At 41.9% G+C, this 15,826-nt stretch overlaps 1 protein-coding gene across 3 annotated transcripts; it reads right to left on the bottom strand.

Annotated features, from left to right (window-relative positions):
* Positions 1 to 678: 678 nt before the first annotated feature.
* LOC147060668 (UDP-N-acetylglucosamine--peptide N-acetylglucosaminyltransferase 110 kDa subunit) lies at positions 679 to 12,356 on the bottom strand. 3 transcript variants are annotated; one of them, XM_085938218.1, is made up of 22 exons: positions 11,972 to 12,356; positions 11,057 to 11,237; positions 9,785 to 10,028; positions 9,599 to 9,667; positions 6,222 to 6,338; positions 6,060 to 6,139; positions 5,781 to 5,976; positions 5,542 to 5,682; positions 5,355 to 5,455; positions 5,078 to 5,231; positions 4,742 to 4,843; positions 4,459 to 4,638; positions 4,074 to 4,232; positions 3,851 to 3,940; positions 3,626 to 3,751; positions 3,345 to 3,515; positions 3,131 to 3,247; positions 2,787 to 2,957; positions 2,361 to 2,513; positions 2,019 to 2,271; positions 1,794 to 1,917; positions 679 to 1,694 (listed from the first exon to the last, which is right to left on the bottom strand). In XM_085938218.1, exons 1-22 carry the CDS (start codon positions 12,006 to 12,008, stop codon positions 1,514 to 1,516), a joined length of 3,147 nt encoding a protein of 1,048 aa, XP_085794344.1. In that variant the 5' UTR covers positions 12,009 to 12,356; the 3' UTR covers positions 679 to 1,513. The 3 variants fall into 3 exon arrangements, with proteins under 3 accessions (XP_085794344.1, XP_085794349.1, XP_085794357.1); XM_085938223.1 differs by having other exon boundaries at positions 11,057 to 11,207; XM_085938231.1 differs by lacking the exons at positions 9,599 to 9,667; positions 9,785 to 10,028; positions 11,057 to 11,237; positions 11,972 to 12,356 and adding an exon at positions 7,664 to 9,592.
* Positions 12,357 to 15,826: the final 3,470 nt, after the last annotated feature.

The following is a 15,826-nucleotide window of genomic DNA, read 5'->3' as shown; positions in this document are numbered from 1 at the left end:
GTGGGCATTAATACAAATACGTAAACACAATTACTATTCCTCATTTTACCGCATGTAATTATAAATCGTTTATGTTGTTAATGTTAGATAGAAAATCGTTTGCCTTTTTTGAGCTAGGATATGTTTCAGGTAGTCGGAGGCTGAGCCGGAGGCTACCACTCTTTTCGAAATGGAACGAAAGAACCTACCCGCTGTGTCATGTATGCGTTTATTTATATTACATAAGCGAAGTTTACAGTAATTTACAAACCTCAAATGTTGTGTTGGATTTGTTGGTTTGTGCATTGCTTATAGTATAAAAGTCCAGTGTTTTTACGATACTGAGGTGGGCATGCCAGTAGAAGTACATAGGCTTTTAATGTCACCTCGTCAAAATGAATTATCCCGATAGGATTGCATTACGGTATCATAAATGTAATGTATAAACCGAATCCATGCCCCTGTGGCTCAACATTAAAATAATCCAAAGAATGAGTGTTTAAGCCAGGTTTCTTTCATAAATGTGCGGATCAAACCACATGACAATGACCTAACTGAAATGTATCTTGCTTGGCCGGAAGCTCAGCATAGTTGCATTGTGTTAGTGCATACTTTCATCAATCCTCCCGTAGCCAAACTAACTGTGCTCTATATGAATGCCCCACCGAGTCACCAAATCCACAGAGAGAAACTTTAGACTTTTTTTTTTCCCCAAATTGCCATCTTTATTTTCCCCATATCTAGAGCAAAGCATAACTGACAGCATAAACAAAGACTATACAAAAACAAAACGGCTAAGAAAATACTTACCTAGGCTGTTCCTTCAGTGTGATTTAAAACAAGTTCAATTTGTTCTTTCAGCTATTCTGCAATTTAGAACTTGAACATCTTTCGCCAAATTACCATTAATGTTAGTTATAGGTGTAACATCAAGATGAGAACGAGTAGATTGCAGATTTGGTAAGGAGTGCATCCAAATTTACCCAAACAATTTTGCACATCAACTCCTTTTTTGTCATAAAATAACATCTTGCAATCTCTGCTAAAACGACGTGTTTAAAGCTGAAAGAACTTGTGTAAGAATTACAATTTCCTTGGAGCGGCCTTCTCAAACAACAAAACAAACCATGGATCCTTTTATAAATACAACATCTATAAGGGTGGTATTTGCACCACAAGCTTCAATTAGTCCTGTACATCCACACGCACATACACACGCAAACAGCAGAGTACAACTACTGATCCAAGTACTTCAGTGTGTTCAGTGGTCACTCAATTGTCTCAGTTTCCTCTACTGTAGTGTCCCTCCAAAGATACAAAACGTGATTAGGAGAGGGGGGGGGGGATAGATGTGTCTGTGCTCATGACACTGGGCCCCACTTAGAAGAGAGCGTGCAACACAATCATTCACAGGGGAAAAGGGCTGGCTGCGAGTAAACCATCCAAACTAGGATGCTCATCATGGTTTGGAATAAAGATGTTGGGGAAGAAAACACTGGTATTTTTATCATTTGTCTCCAGGAGGGCTTCCAGTTCAGGCGCTGTCACCAGTTTCTACTGCGTGGACTTGAAACATGTGATCCGGCTTGCTGCCCTTGCTGTGGTGCTCCCACATCTGTAAGTAGAGCCTCTCCAGGTCTATTGTGTACTGCTTGGTGTTGAAGAGAGGACTACAGATGCGCTGCTTCCAAACGCGCGCCCGAATCATCTTCAGGCTGAGAGGAAGGGAAAAAAAAAAAAAAAAAAGAATCAATCAGCTACAAGCTTGTCAAACATGTCAATGGTCTTTCAAGGTAATATGAATTTCTTCCTACTATTCCATGTCAGAGCCCAGTTTGACCGCGATGTCCTCATACTCCTGTCGACTATGGGCGATGAGTTCCGGACAGCCAAGGCAGCTGAGTTGTGAAGCCGCTACTCGTGAGGCAAGGGTTTCACCTTTTGTGAGAATGATGTTCACGGGGAACAATTAAGTCCATTGATAGTTCACATCGTCTTTAAAAATAGTGTGTTCTATTGTAAAATAACCAAAACCTCACCTGGCATCGTAACCATGGGAGTACCAGCCCACAGAACATCCATGCCTGTGGTGTGACCGTTGCATAGAGGCGTGTCTAAACACACGTCAGCCAGCTGACCCCTCCTAACATGTTCTTCTTTGGGGGCCACAGGTGAGAAGATGATGCGGGAGGCTGGCAGTCCCATGTTTTGAGCGTACTGCTGGATGTTGGGCTCACCCACAGCGGGGAACCGAAGGAGCCACAAGACACTGTTCTGCACACGTTTTAGGATCTGTAGGGAAGAAGAGTTGCAAAAGTTTCAAATACAAGTGTAAAAAGAACAACAAACTATTTAGGTGGAGTCAAGAGGCTCTGACTTACATTGGCCCACATTTGAAGAGTTGGGGGGTCAATTTTGTAGAGCTGGTTGAAATTGCAGTAAACAATGGAGTCCTCTGGAAGACCATACTGAGAACGGGTTGTCACAACAATTGTGCGTGGCACCTCCTCCCCTGTGGCAGCTTTGTTGTTGATCTGAAAAGGGGTTGAAAATAATCACATGTATAAACAGAGCACACCAACACAAGCCAAGTAGGGTTTCTCCACATCAACACACAGCACTAATGTAAGTATTCACACTAACCCAAAGGTAAGCCGCTAGTTAATTGGGTGTATATATATATAAGTTTTATCTCCATGAATCATCAAACAAACTTAACATCTATCTTGGGAGCAGAGCTATCACTTGAGTGTCAATTAGCTAATTGGAAACGTGTGGAAAATAAATCATCTTTGTGTACTGCCTACCTGTGTGGTGGCAAGACCGTTGCTGACGGTGAAGCTGTTGATGGTGACCTGTATTTGGCCTTGGTTGACCATATTGATGATTGCTTCTGCAGCCGTGTTCATGGGGATCACAGGCATTGACAATGCTCCATTGGTGTCGGCGGCAGGTTCCTGATTGTTGTCACATTTCATCTGGCCAACAAAATAGATTTCACCCAAGTTTGAGTTGTATGCTCAACAAATCGGATCAAATTGCCAAATAAATGAAAATAAAAGTCATCCTTAGTCAGCTGGACTTGTGCTCATTTAAGCATTGTTTAAATCACTCATACCACTTTTATTCAACCTTCAAAAATGTTACCTACCTTTATCACTTTGACATCTGGCAGACTGTCCAAGAAGGCCTTCAAATCTATACCATTGAGAACGATGCGGTTGTCAAAGATGTGTCCATTTGATTTGAAATCAATCACGGCCTTTTTCTGTGGGTACAAGACAATATTGACACCATTTTGAAACTCTACAAAGAAAAATAACTCAATCTGAAAATTAATGACAGCACATTGAGAGAGAACAAACCTTGAGATGAGGAAACATGTTGGCATGATCTCCAATGAAAAAGGTATGTGGCATGAAGGCAACCTTCTCTGAATATTGCTCAACCACTTCGGCAGGCGATGTCTCTTTGTCAGTGATGATGTAGTCCATGAAAGGAGCGCCGCTGGTTCCAGGGTAACCTAGCCACATAGCCTAACGTGGGGAAAGGAAAAAGGTTGTGTGAACAAGCCATACAAGATTGACTCTGAGACAAGGCCAAAGATAAAGCTTGAAATAAATAAGAGTCAATATTTTCATCTTACCTGTATAGGAGCAGGTCGGAGGGCAAACAGCTCATTCCGAGCCCCTTTGGTGTAGCCATTCATGTTGACCAGAATGTGAACCCCATCTTGGTGAATGCGATCGGCTGCCTTGCCATTACAAGGAATCTAAAAGTAATGGTACTAGTATCAGTCAAATCCTTTTTCATAGAAAACTGACACATATACTCGGAGCTTCAATTTTCAGTAGAAAACACAATAGGTTACCTGTGAGAGGTCTGTGAAATTATGAGCCTCTGCCACGACTTTCACTCTGAAGTTTGTACTGTCGTCGGGGCTTAGTGCGTAGCAAAACACCTTGGGGGAAAAAGAGAAAGTTTAAGCAATGAATATAAATGATTAGATACTTCTATACAAACCCTCCCTCTGCTGTGGCGAGCCCTGACGGAAGCAGTCAAAAGAAGAAAGGTTTACAGTGAAGGTGACTCACCTCAAATTTCTCAGGATTATGCATCCCAGGAATGGATTGCATCAAGTGGGAAGTCGGGTGGTTGCCAAAGTCTGAGCTGACATAACCAACACGCAGACGTCCACCGCTGGCCGTCAGATCTTTTGGATGCTCGTAGGCAGGTTTGTGCAATGCATTAATCTGCTCAATAAACAAATGTGTGCACGTGACAGCGTCAGAGGGACTCATTTGACAGTAGGAGAGTTGCATAGCTGAACTTTGAACATCAATCTAAAACAACGTCACTATTGAGGGTACCCTCACATCCACTAGCCAAACTTCTGACAACAACCCAGTGGCCCCTATCACTTCCACCAGAGCCCACCATCCCAAAACCAACTCAAATGTTACTTTGAAGAGAGCGTACCTTGTCCAGGCAAAGGTTTCCGTGGCGCTCAGCAATGGCTTTTCGAAAGCCGTGAGAGAGCGGATATAACATGCTGTGGTGAGGGTGCACTGACGGTAAGCGGTTCTTCTCCAGTTGGTCAGCAACAATGCTCACTAGTTTTTTCATGCGCTCATCATAATCCGTCCAGTCGCACACAATCTGAAAAACAGGGAAAAATTCCATGACTTAAAAATAAAAAAAAAACTGTCATTCGTATAAACAAATATGTAAATGGGGAGAATCCAATATAAAAACCACAAACCTGCAAGCAATGTGCCAGGTTACAGTAAGCGTCAGGGAAATCAGGCTTGAGTTTCAAGGCAGTGCGGTAAGATGCAATGGCCTCTGGGATATTTCCAGAATCCTAACAAACCAACATCCCCATACATTAGTGACATAATACATTCCTCTTATGAATAATAGTCAACCATGGCATTATTGTACAAACATTTTGTCCTTTTCGATTCTCATAACGGTAACAAGGGTAATCCTACAGTTATAGGTACTAACAATTTTTGTAATAACAGAGTTAGATTGATAGAATAAAATGTAAAAAAAAAAGTGCTGCTAGAACCAGAAGAAAAGTCACAAGACATACTTTGTGTATTGAAGCCAAATTGCTATGAGCGTCAGCAAAAGCAGGATTGATGTGGATGGCACGAGTGTAGCACTGGAGCGCTCCTTGCACATCTTGCATTTCCTTCAGCGTGTTGCCCATGTTTGAGTAGGCGTCCGCAAATGTGGGGCTGATTCTGTAAATCACGGACAATGTGTTGGCTCCTTGTGTGATCAGTGAACAGCATAATTCTTGTTTACACTTCAAACGTTATGTTCTGCTGCACGTCCAAACGGTATATTATTGTACGAATGCAAACCTGATGGCTTCCTTGTAGTGCATGAGGGCCTCCTGGAGTTTCCCCTGCTGCTGCAGGACACTGGCCAGGTTGGAGTGAGCTGCGGCAAACTCAGGGAACACCTGGAAACATATCATTAATAGAAGGCATTTTGATCATTCTCTTGAACTGACATTTTGCCCAATTGTAAATGCTTTTCAAGTTGTACCTCAAGTGCTTTCCTGTAAAGCTGAACCGCCTCCTCAATGTTGCCCTGTTCACGTTTGATGTTCGCCAAGTTGTTAAGGGAATCTGCATGCGTCGGGCACAAACGCAAAGCTGTGTTGTAGCACTCTTCTGCCTCAGACACCTGGAAAGACATTGGCCAAGATAAGTGTCAAATGAAGTGAAAGACCTTCCAAACTCCTGGCTGATTGTGCAAATCCTTGCTCTTAGTAGTTGCCTTACATTGCCTTTCTCCTTCAGTGCATTTGCCAAATTGCAGTAGGCATCTGGAAAGTGAGGCTGCAGCTCAATGGCTCGGCGGTATGTGTCGATAGCCAGGTCAATGAGGCCTTGCTCGTAGTAGACACAGGCCAGGTTTCCATGAACAACTGCATGGTTTGGACTTAGACTCAGGGCTCGCAAATATCCCGCCACAGCTCTGGAAACACAACCAACAACACTGAATTGAGTCATTCTAAACAGGACATGCATGGCATACATGTCAGGATTGAGGTAACTGACCTGTCAAAGATTCGGGCTTCCTTCAAAACGTTTCCTAAATTAATGTAGGCATCAAGGAAATTTGGGTCCAGAGTCACCGCCTTCATTACACACAGATATGGGATTAAGAGATGATACTTCAATTTTTTTTCTACCAGGTGTTTGGAAAATATAGCAACAGACCTTTTCAAAATGGTGTATGGCCAACCATATCTCCCCCTGGGCATTGAACACACAGCCCAGGTTGCTCCACGCCACAGCAAAGTTGGGCTGAGTCTCAATGGCTTTCAGGTAGCAAGCCTTGAGTTTCCAATGGAAAACGAGACAGGAAAGGAAATAGATAGAAAGGGAAAAGTGTGGAGGAGGGAGGACAAGGGGTTGTAAAAAAACAAACAAACAAAAAAAAAAAAGGTTGAGAATAAAAAGCAAGAAAAAAACCAAACAAACAAACAAACAAACAAACAAAAAAAGGGCAGAGAATGCAAAATTAGTGACTGGTCTCCAGGAAAACAAAAAGTGAGTCTACAGCATGGGCTCGCGTGCGCCAAAGTCTGCTGCGCGAAGCTGCACTGCTTCTTCCTACGCTGCGCTGATCCAACCAACACCTACACATCGACCACCATCGCGCAGTTATGGCCACCGTTTTAAAAACCCGGTGGCAAAATGAATCTAAATCTTACATTGCACTTGAATAAAAGCTACAAGCCCAAACTGCTACACTATTATCTAGCTAAACAAAAAAATAGGTATTGGAACTTCTGACATCTCACAACCTGCGATGGTGAACTGATTGTGCAGGTGATGGTCCCTGAAATGCTTGCGCGACAAAATCACGCAGGTGCGCGGGGTGGACGCCTTGCCGCCGCCACCACCACCACAATGCGCGACGCTTGCGCAGCCTTGCTCGTTCGTGGCAGAGGCCATCGCTTTGCTGCTTCGCTTGCCGACCATCTTGGTGCAACAGCCACACACCACCCCCTCAGGCAGAGAACATGCCACACCAGACTGGCACAGACTCACAGCCACCATTCTCTCTTGCCATTGAGAAAACACTAGCAGAGCAAGGTCATATTGCAATGCTATGATTTGAAAATGATTTGAAGTCCGCGGGGACTGTTGGAGGCGAACTATAGGTATTTCCAAACTTCAGAGAAATTGGGGCATTTGGGGGCGAGGCTGGTTTCAAGGGTGGAGTGGTCTGCAACCAAGAGGCCACAGGGATTGGGGTAGGGGGTCGCATGCTGGCGCGCTGTGCCTTTTTAGTTGCCTGGAGGGCATCGCTGCGCAGCCCCTGCGCTACTGTAGACTCACAGCGCAATATCGGTATCATCACAGCGCTGCAACTCAACAAAGAAGGGAAACATAAAACAAAACTGGAAAGTAATAAAGAGTTATGTAGGAGTTAGAGCCTTCTTAGTTGTTTTTCACCATTACTGCTTCCAAATCCAAGTTTCTTTATATACTTAATCTAAAACTCAGTCATTAGTATAAGCATATCTTAAAAATGCTTACTGTCATTTCTTTTGCTACTCTTTTTCATTTGCTCTTCAAGAGATGCCACAAGAGAGGAGCTCAAGCATGAAGTGAGGTGGTTTTTCTTTTGCTGGCTGTTACAAACCCGTTACCATATTTTTGGACTTTGTCAGAGTGGTGGCCGCGGCTGGCTGGAAGAAGAGAAGACTGAGGCTGCCCCTAGTGTTCCTTTCCGCCGGGCACCTACGCAGGTATAGTGTCACCCACCTGAAACCTTCTATACAACAATTTCAGTTGAGGAAAAAACCAAAAGAGACAGAATCAGAAACAACATTGTTAGTAAATTGGATCAACAATGCATTTGTCTTTCAATATGGAAATGTAGCAGGTTCTTCTAAAACACAAATAAAAACATAAACCGACTATATTTAGTATTCACTCATGCAAAAAATGTTGCGTTCAACAGAAAACCCCAAAAATGCTTGGGGGAAGAGAGGGGGGAAGAAAGGCTTTGCGTGTTCATCGTTTCAAGTTCTATCAGTTGTATGAATTTAGTTTCGTTGCCATGACAGGAGGGCAGTTACTGGCTTGACCTTAAACATAATGAACTGATCCCATTGCTTGGGGGATATTACATACTGAAGCAAAATGGAAGAAGAATTAAATTGTTGATTTTCTGCCTTATAGCATTTCCAGGAAATATTTTAATGCTTAAAATGCTTTGTCCTGGCCTGCTCTCTTGAATCCTGGCCAATAGGGTAGGGAGAAAAGTCTGTGGTTTATTTGGATCTAGAAGCCTCCACAGCTCTGAAATGAAGAAGACATCGCCGTTGCTGCGCACGCCTGTCCTTTTGGAGCCGCATCTGACGCAGGAGGCGGAGCATAGATTGTGAGCTGTCTGCCTGACACCAATGGAAGGCACCACTGAAAGGAACCTGACTTTACGGTAATTCAGCTTTTGCAACCACATGGTTGACCATTTCATGGTACAACAGAGTACATGGCTTAGTGAGACAGAGTTAACTAAAAACAAGATTGGGCGCACGAAAAGCACTATTGGAAGAGCTCTCCGGCACTTTTGGGGGAAGGGTGATAGGTCAGGAAGGCAGCTCTAGGCGCGCACACTCCACCAATCCTTAAGCAAGCGCGCGGGGGTGGAGCGACAGAGCAGAGGAGCTTGACACTCCCTCATACTCCATCCCCACTCCTGGAACACACCACCCCCATCTAGCATAAAATAAGAGGGCCTGTAACCACTGGGACAACTGCACACCTCCAGATTTGACCCAACCCAGGGAAGGGAGCCCCATGTAATCGGGAAAGAATTAAAGTGGCAAATAGAAGCAGTAAAGAACTGAAGTGGCAAATAGGAGCCTAAAAAAAGGGCAGTGTGGATGGGGGAGAGGGGGGTGGAGGTAACAAGTGTAATGTCCATTAACTGGAGATAATACTAACGTACAGTGGCTAGGTTACAAACCATCTTATCTTTAGCACTGCAAATATAAACTAATGACTTATCAGTTCATATATTCTTCACAGACCGAGCCAGTATTTTCCCCCCACAGTCACACTATCAAATGCATGGAAAACAATATTGAGTGTCAAGTGTTCTCACTTATTAGAGCCTTTCTTCCTAAAGGGGGAGAGAGAGAAAGAGAGAGAGGGGGGGGTTGACCTCTTGTATTAGGCCAAGGTAAACCAAAAGGAATTGAGACAAATGATAATTTATGAGGTTGAAGGTATATATGAAGTCTACAATATTGGAGGGGGGAAACTATAATCGTTTTTGTAAAATTTGATCAAAAACATTTTAGCATAAAAAAAAAAAAGTGTTTTTATTGAGGTTTACTCACATGGGCTTTAGACAATTTATGGTCCAAAATTCCAAGTATGCAAGGCACAATTCTACTGGGAGGAACTAGGCCTGTTTTCTGAGATATTGTATAATGGGCAAAATGTGGCCAAGATGAGGGTCTTTTTGTAAAAAAAATAAAAAAAGTCAGTTGACAAAGGATGGCTTCAGTAAGACACTAAAAGCACACATCAAAACACCACATCATTTCAAACACCAGACCAGGATAACGTACCTTGGCCTCTTCCAAGCGCCCAAGTGCTTTAAGTAAGTTGCCCAAGTCACTGCGCACACAGTAAAGATCCTAGCAAAGACAAACAACTCACTTTAATATTCTTCAAACAACTGTTTTGAAGCTTACTTTTTCTTGCTCTGGCTACTGGTGGCTCGGTCTGAGTTCAGCACGCAGCATTCGACTTACGGGGTTATACTGTAATGCAGACACATAAGCCTGCACCGCTCCTTCCATGTCCCCTGCAGCGACCAGAGCAGCCGCCAAGTTGATGTAGCCGTCGATGAAGTCGGGCTTCAGTCGCAAAGCATGCCGGTAATGTTCAATGGCTTCCTGCAGTTGCCCTCGCTCCTTGTACACGTTCCCTAGGTTGGAGTAGGCCTCGGCCAGCATCGGGTTCTGTTTAATGGCCAGCGTACTGAAGTGAGCTGACCTGTTGGGTCAGAAACAGGACAAATGAATCAAAGTTGGTAAGTGACGATTTAGCACCAAGGCGCATGGTGAAAAGGAGCAATAGCAGTCAGTATATGACAGGAAATCTGCAGCATATATTTATCCACACATTGCCATGGAAACTTTTTTACTCAACTTTGTATGGAGAAAAGCAAAAAGTAAAGCAGACTGGACAGAACTAATCTGACTACACATGCTTCAATGTAATGCAAATGATGCATTTTACAGTTGCGGAGTGCGGACATAGGCCTCCAAGAATCCTCATCATCATTAAAACTACGTAGAAAACAAAGCAAGTCTCAACAATTAATGTGAGCCAGTTTATGTACTTCTGAATGTTTAGAGCTGAAAGAACAGCACGTTATTTCCTTAGAAGATGGTGGCATGTCTAAGCTGAAGAAACAACACTTACTGTTTTGATTTCCTGAGGAGGAAAAAAAATAAGCCACCTGCTTAACTTGATGGCACATCCTGTAATGTATCAACTTCAAGTATGTTCTAGAACAAAACTCTTCTCCAGCTCTCCCGACAAAACACACTATGGAACCTAAAGTCATATTGACGCTTTAATTGCATGTAATCTTGTATTTAGAGTGACGCAGCAGAAACAGACTGCAGTGGTTCATTGCAAAAACAAATTACGATTGGTAACTTTTCACCCAACACTAAGTGGTGACACGTCTACCAGCATGTTACACCAGAAGAACTGTATGTAGATACAATCAACTTTTGCAAACCACCATTTGGTCCACAAATATCTGATCTCAAACTGAAAATCGACACGAGTACACTGACCACATTACAGTCAAATAAACTTACATCCTCAAAGTTCAAAAATTCACCCTGCAACATGTTGGACAATTATTTCATGATGAAACCTATTTCAATGTAAGCTACCAACAACTGCTATTTAATTGATGAGCAAGCAAGTATCCCAGAATATGATTTTGTGACAACAGAAGAAATTGTGACTGGTGATGCATCGGACCGTTGACGAGCCCACCTCACCTGTCAAGCCTTCGGCACTGGAAGTGAATGGAGGACAGAAGCAGCAGCACGCCTGTGTTATCAGGCTCTTGGCGCCACAGCTGCATGCAGTGGCGCTCTGCTGCTTCAAAGTCCCCCGACTGATATTCGCGATGTGCCAGCTCAGCCAACCCTTGGAAGGAAAGAATAAGTTTTGTCGGTTCTGGAGCACCAACACAGTCCAAGGAGCAGGGGGGAGGGGTGGGGGAAACAAGACATTAGATGTGATGGATGGAAAATGGCAGACAAATGAAAAATAAATCATAAAGATTCATAACATAATAATTACATCAACTAAACTGAAAAGATGGAAATTGTCATTCAACATAAGTAGGTGGATAAAAAGTTCTTCTTGAGTTACAGTAACATATTTTATACAAGTGGGTAAAACTGAAATCAAAAACCACTTTTTAAATGAGCCATTCTGGAAAAAAGGGACATTTTTTCATGCATGAGAAACTTCAACATTAAGCAGTAGAAGAAGTTAAGGTAACGTTTTTACTTAAAATGTGCATGCTGCCAACTGCTTCACTTCGATATGACGACGAAATACATGCATGGGGTGAAAAACAAATATGGGAGAGGAGCAGCATAACATCGTTTAATTACAAAAAGGGTAAGCACCAATGCCAAAGTATTGCTTTTGTATTGATCCCCCAGACATCTAATTCACACCAACAACAGCAAGCTTGCTTATGATAAAAATGTATATTACATAGATAATCTAAAATCTGACGACACGGTGTTGTCTGTTTGAACCGACTACGATAAATGACGTAGAATTTAATATTGACTGTGTAGCACCTCGTTCACATCAACAATCAAAAATGATGGCCCGTTTCTCGTGCGTCCTCCACGCACTTCTTACGCCATTTTATCTTTTAAAACGAAACCAACCTGTGCTGTCAGCCACGTTCCCCACGGAGCTCGTCATCTCCTCGGTCTTCGAGTCTTGCACGTTGGACGTCAATGTGTCAGCCGTCAGGTTTACAGTTTAAAAAGAAAAGAGTTCCGACCCGGCAGTCGTCTTTGTCCCACAACGAGCAGCAAGCACGTTGCCAGCCAAACGGCGAACCGTTACACCTTTAATTTTCGTCACGTCACGCGCTGCTACCTTAACGTTATAGCTCGTACCAGGTTGAAAAATAGCCAAACAATTAAAGCCGTAACACGATAGGTATTCGGAGTGACATTAGATTCGTTTTTTTTCGCCTCAAGCTAAAGCTAGCTATGGCTTCGTGACAATGCACTCAACGAGTAGAAAATGGCGAAGTGGGTGTAACCAAATTTTAGGCAGAAAGTAGTTCCGCTTCTTGACAATTCGATGAAAAAGCGCTTATAACCTCGAAAAATATTTTATTCACTTAACATTTATTACTTATATGTAGAATTCTTACATTATTTATAAACTAGTCACACATCTAACGTGCTTCTCTCTCTAAAAAAAAAAATCAAAAACCAGTGGCGCACTATTATGCGCGGAAGTATATATTTGCGCAGTGATGATAAGGACAGCCATGGTGACTAAAACCGTTGCGCAAAGTGATCACGTGACAGCCTAAAATACTGTATGATCTGTGCAGATATTACGAGTTGGCGACTGTATTATTTATTTCCCACCAACCACAGTACATGTGAAATTCATAACTTATCTATGTAAACCTTAGAATACACCGTTCTTTCTGTAACACTACATTTCATGGACATAATTGTCCACACTTGACAATATATTATTGTGATTGAACATATCGGCTCGAATCATACTGATGGTCTCTTGTATTCTGGTTAATTTATTAATCCATGGGAGTTATTCAACGACAAAAGATCACCGCCATAGTTATTATCGAAACGAATGAATAAAAGCTTTAAAGTTGTTTGGTTGGCGTGAAGTACAACATTATGGTCAATAGAGGGCAACCTCTGTGAACTAATTGGAAGAAAACCTTCCCGGAGACCTGGGAATTGATTCCTCGCTTTATGAAGTTCCTTCCTTACGGCTAGTACGAATTTGTCCATAAATCAGAAGTAAATATTTGTATGAAAAACACGCCTATACCACAAATTTAAAACACTAAAACAAAAACCAGTAAATATGATGATAATAAATGAGTGGCCTGCCACCTAAGTCATGAAATTCCTGAATCATCTGAAACTACTTTATTGTGCACGGTTCAGGAAATAATTAATGTCGCAATGACAGTAAGCATTTAGACGAAAAACACGTTATGCCATAAAACAAAACCACAAAAGTGTCCCTTCTTGAGAAGATCGTATTTACCTTCTAACCTGTCTATGTCGGGACAGAAGACCCATTGTACAAATCGTGTATTGCTTCAAATCAATGAATATTAATATGATCCAATGTGAGTTTTGCCATTAGCCTCCTTGTTTTCTCTATGAATGGACCAATAACTGGTTAAACAAGAATTAGGTATGTAGTTTTCTTCATCCTGCATTTTGCCACAATGAGACCAAAGGGAAACTGAAGAAATTGTCAACAGTAACTCACCATGACAAGATTTCTAAAAGGAGGGACACTGATCTGAGTCAGCAGGTTGCAAAAGATACTGGAAGAGACAAGAAGACATCCTTTGGAATTGTCATGGATTGGGCACCTGTGCAGAGTGTGAAAAATTACAAATGTGCAAATGTTCGGATATTACGAGGTCAAACAAGTTCACATGTAAAGATCACCCCAAAGACAAACTCTAAAGACTCCTGCATTTACGTCAACTACAACCCTAAATGCTGACATTTATTTGATCCTTGCTTCACTTCAGTTTTTCTTCAACTCACATGTAAGTGTCTAACATAAGACTAACATTTTTCCTTGTATATTTTCAAAAAGGGTTTCTGCTTTCTGCACCCCATTTTTCCCACATTGTTCCCCAGTGGGAAAGTAGCTGACATCATTATACTCATTGAATTTGCTGTGAGCTCAAAGCATGCAAAGGCTTCGGGGGGGGGGGATTGTGTACTCTTTCCACACGTTGCTCTCTTTTGCTCTCGCCCGATGATGTCATGTGGAGTGTATGTGACGATTGCATCTGACGTGCTTTATCTTTGTGCAAGGAATCGAGGGGGTGAGCACATCTAAAGGATCGGTGAGAGCTCTCCGCAACAAACCCCACTTTCTTTCACACGGGCTATTTTTGGAAACACGTGAGAGCAAGTAGTTCAGTAGCTCACTGCTCACTTTAAAGTGGTTGTTATTAAAATAACATCGTTCATAACATTGTCTGAAAATCTCCAGCGCTTAATTGTACTTAATTAAGGGTGGCCTTAATTTCAACTCATTAGATAGAGACCAAAAACAGCATGATGACCCACATTATTTAAAACTGCTTTAATTGATATGTGAATACAGTTGATTGAGAGTTGAGAGAGTTCATTCCTTGGATATATTACACCATGCAGACTCATGACATAAAATTGGGTCTATTCACTAATTTGTCTTGATTTACAAAGATGTGTGGGGGTCAGGTATTCATGACTGATGAACCTGTTCCCAAAAGTTTTTTTTTTTTTTGCTTGTGGTAGCATATGGCGACCAGTCCAGTACGTCTCATCTCAAGTCAACTCAGAAAGGCTCCAAATCATGCTCTAGAAGTGATACATAAAATACTTGAATTGTACAGTACATTTTATATAAAGCTAGGTATCGAATCTTTTTTTTTTTTTTTTTTTTAACAGAATCATCTTTATTGCCCAAGTATGTCAAAATACACCAGGAATGTGTCTCCAGAAGTATGAGCCATACCAGTTTTGCAGTAACAAGGAAATTATAACAAAAATAACATTTGGAACGTAACATAAGTACAGACAGTCTTTACACAATGTAAGGGTACTCTTAGTACTGTTGTGTGACAGCAGTGTAAAAGATGCAGACTCATCAAGTAAAATTCTAAAAAAAAAAAAAAATCTATCTGCCTGGCTGTTTTGAACTGTTTCAATGCTGGTGTGAGGTCTGCTCAACTTTGTGTTGCACAATAGAGACTAAATCAACAGAGCTTCTAATAGTGGTGCACGTTGCGGTACATGCAGCACATCAGCATGCAGTTCATAGTGCTTATGTTTATTTGCAGTTCAGACTTATTTTGGCAAGACTTGCTTACAGAATAATTTGATGTCTCCCAGACATGTTAATCATCTGTAGCGGTTTGATTCATGTTCTGGGCCTTTATTTAAAACATTTGTCAGCTGCACTGATGTTTTACAGCAGCAAATTTTGTCCTTAGAAGTCGTGTCAGAATGTACAAACTATGCACCCCTGTAAACAGCTTGACTATTTGAAGTTTGGGTAAAAAAAAGAAGAACACAGATTTGTGTTGAAATTTGTGGGACTTTCCCATTATTTATGCTTTATGAAATATGTTCCTTTATAGTACTTGATTTGTAATGAGAAAGTGTGGCACTCGTGCTGGTGGTGACGTGCCTGCAGTGTGCTCAAGTACGAGTTGTTGCTATACAGTGCATAAAATTATTTTTTTTTAAAACAGATGTGTGAAATGTCCTACTTTGTGAGCATCATTGAATGCACCTTGATTCTATTGACAAACCGTCAGTAGTCTGCAGGAGAGGTTTTAGTGAACAAGGCGTTTTACTGCTTGGTAAGAAAAATAGTCACCCAAATAAATCAAAAAAATTGTAAGAAATTGCCATTGTGCCAAACGTAATATACAAGCATATGTATCTATATGCTCCTTTAAGCTTCCATGGGCCAGTTTAACTCAGTGTCCGTCAACAAGAGCA

This window comes from Syngnathus leptorhynchus, chromosome 2, assembly GCF_054491065.1.
Source record: "Syngnathus leptorhynchus isolate UIUO chromosome 2, UIUO_Slep, whole genome shotgun sequence".
NCBI lineage: Eukaryota > Metazoa > Chordata > Actinopteri > Syngnathiformes > Syngnathidae > Syngnathus > Syngnathus leptorhynchus.
This window is presented reverse-complemented; position numbering and strand designations above follow the sequence as displayed.

Excerpts from the sequence above, each read along its gene's own strand:
- LOC147060668 (XM_085938218.1), bottom strand. The coding sequence starts at position 12,008 with ATGACGAGCTCCGTGGGGAACGTGGCTGACAGCACAG. Across the intron at positions 5,683-5,780 it reads CACTGAAGGAGAAAGGCAAT|GTGTCTGAGGCAGAAGAGTG; the intron begins GTAAGGCAACTA and ends ATGTCTTTCCAG. Across the intron at positions 4,639-4,741 it reads ACCTGGCACATTGCTTGCAG|ATTGTGTGCGACTGGACGGA; the intron begins GTTTGTGGTTTT and ends CCTGTTTTTCAG.